The following is a 4,415-nucleotide window of genomic DNA, read 5'->3' on the forward strand; positions in this document are numbered from 1 at the left end:
AAACTATGCACTTGGAGGAGACAAGCAATTAATTTCGGGTATGAAATTTTGGTCGGCGAAAGGGGTCGTCCATATTAACTTTTTTTCTGTTTTTTTTATACTTACGTTGTAATGCATTTCAATGATATGAAATTTTACCCACAGGGATTTAAATAGACGAGCAATCGTTTTTAGGTATCAAAGTTTGTGTAAAGAGTCGACATAGAATCGATTTGAAAATTTATGTACAGGGATGTAGTGATGAAATCAATATGATTTTATGTGTTGAATTTTGGATTATTGTACAACGAAAAGGGAAAATTCTTTTGAACCATCCGCCGTTTTTTGAAATTGTCGTGAAAATTAAACGGGTCAACGTGCTTATTGAATAACGGTATACTAAAAGAAACTGTTATGTCGTTTATGAAGTTTGGTTCTTACCTTATCAATGAGGCTAATCTCAAAGCGAAGGTATTTTTCTTCAGTATTAGGAATATCAAGATTGGATCAAAACAATAACATCTAATCTGAACACATTTTTATACTTTTAGCGAAACGAAGTTCGTACGGGATCAGCTAGTTTAAACATAAAAAAAACACAATTTTTCATTACTTCAAAATGAAATTGATGCCATTTCCATCACAGAAATTCTGTTTTAAATCACAGATAGTGTTGCAGTTTATATCGACTTTTTTGAACACTTTCGGATGAATTCAGAAGCGCGGATTGACTTTTAAATCGATTTATATTGTCTTCAAAGATATGCCTTTTTATTGTACAACTTTAAAGAATATTCAACTTGAGCTTTTGACTTAACTTTATTTTGTGTTGCGGAGATATATTTGATCACTTCGGTGGTTGGTTTTGACTGCTGATCGTCAGCTGATCGGGTGTTGATCAGCTGTGCCAAAAGAGTATCCAGTCTGCCATAAATTTGCTCTCAAGAGGTTTGTTTGCTCTCGTTTTGCTTCCGCATTATGAGACTCATTAATGTGGCTTAAATTTACGCGTTAACATTACCGGCCCCCCTCAGGGCTTGTGATATAGCTCAGTTGGCAAGTCTGTTGTCTCCTGAGCCGATGTCCGCGAGTTCGAGCCCAAGAGTAAACATCGAACACAGTTGTACCGGATCAGTTTTTCAATAACGATCCGCCAACTGCAACGTTGATAAAGTCGCGAATGCCATAAAGATGGTAAAACGACTATAATCGAAACAAAAAAAAATTACCGGCCCCCTTGATATGCCTAGCATTATCAACGAAATTAAAACTCTACTATATCTACTACTTCTCAAAACAATCCAAAAAAATGATATCACGAAATTAACAAAATGAAAGAAATGCGTTGATTTTCTGCTGAACTCGATCAGTGTCTCACTAGACTGGACATCGTCTTCTTCTTATTCTTCAGAGTGGACTGTATGTTTTCCTCTTCGACCTGGCTGTGGTTGTATGTTGTAGCCTATGCCTTCGATGAAGAAATGCACCGTTGATCCTGGTACACGGCCTCCTAGGCCCATCAACTCTGGAATCAAATGAGAAGGGCTTTTTTACTCAATCAAAAATTATTATTAAAAGATTTCCCTGAAGCGGTGGCTTCGAGCCACCGCGGGTGCTCATTGCGCCGATGCTGCTGCGATTATCGGTGAAGGCCTCATGAAATCTTCTTTGGGAATGGGACGAATTGTGGTGTTAGCTTTACTTCATCTGACGACTGCGATGTGGTTGGCACGACTTCCTGCTGATGAAAGGATTGTGTATGCTCTTGAAGGAATAGTATAAAATCACGCAAACTTAACTCCCTCAACCTCCACAAAAATACAAGACGCTCTATCAACTTTCATTCAGCGAGGTAGCGTGCCCTTAGGGATGTGACCGACTTAAAATTCTGGTAGACTTCAACGCTTCGTGGATGAACTCTACGGTATGGACGGTCAGCGACCGCCGTGGGCAAAGACGAGACTATGGAGTATGAACATTTGTTGAGCTTTTTTGACCATATTTTAAAAACAAATAACTTAACTGGACTGCCGAGGCCAATTGACCCCCGCAGGCGCGACGATTGCGCCTCGATGTAGGAGAACTCTAATCTGCCCTTTCTGGTGGTTCAGGATTGTTGCTCCAGATAAGTAGCATGCGATTATTTGTGAGCATGACATCATGCTGAATTGCAGGGGTTTGAACTTGGTTCTCATTGAAAACCTTGCCAGAAACGTTCCATCCCAGCCGTGTATTCTGTAGTACTGGCCCAACGTCGTTTAACTTGTGTTGTCCTTCCAACAAGAGATCGTAGAATATCTCAGCCCCGAGAATTAGATCAATATTGCCGGGATTTTGAAAATCGTGATCTGCAATGTTTAGTCCTGGAGGTATCTTCCAACAAGTGATGTTTAACTTTTTCCCGGGGAGACCAGAGGTTACTTTCGGGAGGACGTGAAATTTCAAAGTAGACCGGTAGTTGGTATACCGCGATCCAATGGAAGCGATTACAGACTGTGTGGAACAGGTAGTTGATTGTCCAATACCGTTGACTGGAAGATGATTTCGATAGCGTTGAAGTTTCAAAGACTGAGAAATTCTTTCAGTCATGAAGCATAGCTGTGATCCTGAATCCAACAAAGCTCGTGCTGGAATGGAATTTCCATATCCATCCTCAATCATAACAACTGCTGTGGACAGCAAAACAGTGCTTGAAAAGTTACTAGGATTTACGGATATGAAAGAACTGTGGCTAGTTGAAGGATTGTCTGTGGTACTTGAGGATGGGTGGTTAATCATGTTCGGATTGTGCGATAGATGTGTCTGGTTCTGGAGAGTGGAATTAGGAAGGATTTCTTCAAAGGGTATCTCTGTTTGGTTCTGTGGTGGCTGTTGATTCGCGTCCTGATTGACTTGCTGTTGAACTCGTAACTGCTCTAAATTGGACTGTGATACAACAGGACCAGCATGCAGGAGGGTGTGATGGCCTCTTCCGCAGATCTGACAGGATCCCTTAACACAAAATCTCGCGATGTGACCTGGCGAGAGACAATTGAGGCACAATGATTTCTTCTTAACCAAATCAACACGATCGGACACCTTCATTTGTGTAAACTTTTGACACTTAAACACTGAGTGTATAGACTCAGCACAGAAAGGACAGGCAAACTTATACTCGAGACTGGTATGACTGAGTGCCGGAAAACTAAATTGCTTTTTCAGTTCCCCTTGACTTGAATTAGTTAATGAAAGATTACGGAGCACCATACACCTTGACTTCAGGAATTCAATCAACTGCGGATATGTTGGAACCTCCTTCGAGTTGTAGTGGCATTCCCAGTGATGTAAAGTAGCAGAATTCAAACGCTGGCACAACATATGCTGAAGAATGGTGGTCATCCCATCAGTTTCCACACCGACCTTGTGGAGCATCATCAGCGTTGTCTCAAAATCCTTCACCACTCGGTGGAGCTGTTCATAGGATTCCTCTTCCATGGGGTAGACAAAGAACAAAACGTCGAGGTAGGATTTCACTAAAAGCTTTTTGTTCTCAAAGGAATTGTGGAGAGCTTGCCATGCAATGCTGTAGTTAGCCGATGTCAACTCAATTGAACTTATTTCTACCAATGCGTCACCTGTCAACGACGTTCGGAGATAGGTAAACTTGTCGATGTCGGAAAGATGATGGTTGTTGTGGATCATGCTGGAGAATGTATCCCGGAAGGTGATCCAATCCTGAAGCCTTCCGCTAAATGTTGGCAACTTCAATTCAGGGAGTTTGATTCTGGGTTGTGAAACGGATGCTTGAATTGACCTTTGAGTGCTGGCACCGGAACCACTTTCGGCTGCTTCCAGCACACCCAAACAGTGTTTAATGTCGAAGAAACGATTCTCGAAGTCCTTGATGATGCGCATATTGACTTCTTCACGTTCGCTGATTCTCATCGCACGTTCAAGGGCCGCCTGTTCCTCGTCGCCTTGAATGCAAACGTCCATTTCCGCATCGTCAGTTATCACCTCAATGTTCTCCCGCACACGAAAAAATTTATCGTACAGTTCGTCCAATTTCTGCATGCGGAATTTTAAGGATATGAAATCTCGCTCTGCTTGGTAACCGTTCGCAAAATCCTGGATGTTGTCCATTAAACTTCTCAGGTTCCTTTCCTGCTTCACCAGGTGTCGTAAGTCCTCTCGAGGCATGGTAGTTATCCGGGCACGCACAACCACAGGATAAACTCAACACCACTGCACTGCACGGTATCACGAGCCCACAGAACAGCACTGTTAACGACGATGTTTCACGATTAACAACCAACCAACAGAATGTCCGATGATCGAATTTAACCGACTCTCGCAAAATGATTAACCCAGCATGCACAATTACCTTCATTAAATTTGGTTCCCGCATAAATAAGGATTGTATCCATACGTTTTCTGTAATAGTATAACGACGATTT

At 41.9% G+C, this 4,415-nt stretch overlaps 1 protein-coding gene across 1 annotated transcript; it reads right to left on the minus strand.

Annotated features, from left to right (window-relative positions):
* Positions 1-2,064: 2,064 nt before the first annotated feature.
* LOC129753513 (uncharacterized) lies at positions 2,065-4,158 on the minus strand. The gene has a single exon (XM_055749331.1). It carries the CDS (start codon positions 4,156-4,158, stop codon positions 2,065-2,067), a length of 2,094 nt encoding a protein of 697 aa, XP_055605306.1.
* Positions 4,159-4,415: the final 257 nt, after the last annotated feature.

Source organism: Uranotaenia lowii, chromosome 3 (genome assembly GCF_029784155.1).
Source record: "Uranotaenia lowii strain MFRU-FL chromosome 3, ASM2978415v1, whole genome shotgun sequence".
NCBI lineage: Eukaryota > Metazoa > Arthropoda > Insecta > Diptera > Culicidae > Uranotaenia > Uranotaenia lowii.

Bases quoted from the DNA above. Each gene is read 5' to 3' on its own strand.
- LOC129753513 (XM_055749331.1), bottom strand. From the start codon at position 4,158: ATGCCTCGAGAGGACTTACGACACCTGGTGAAGCAGGAAAGGAACCTG.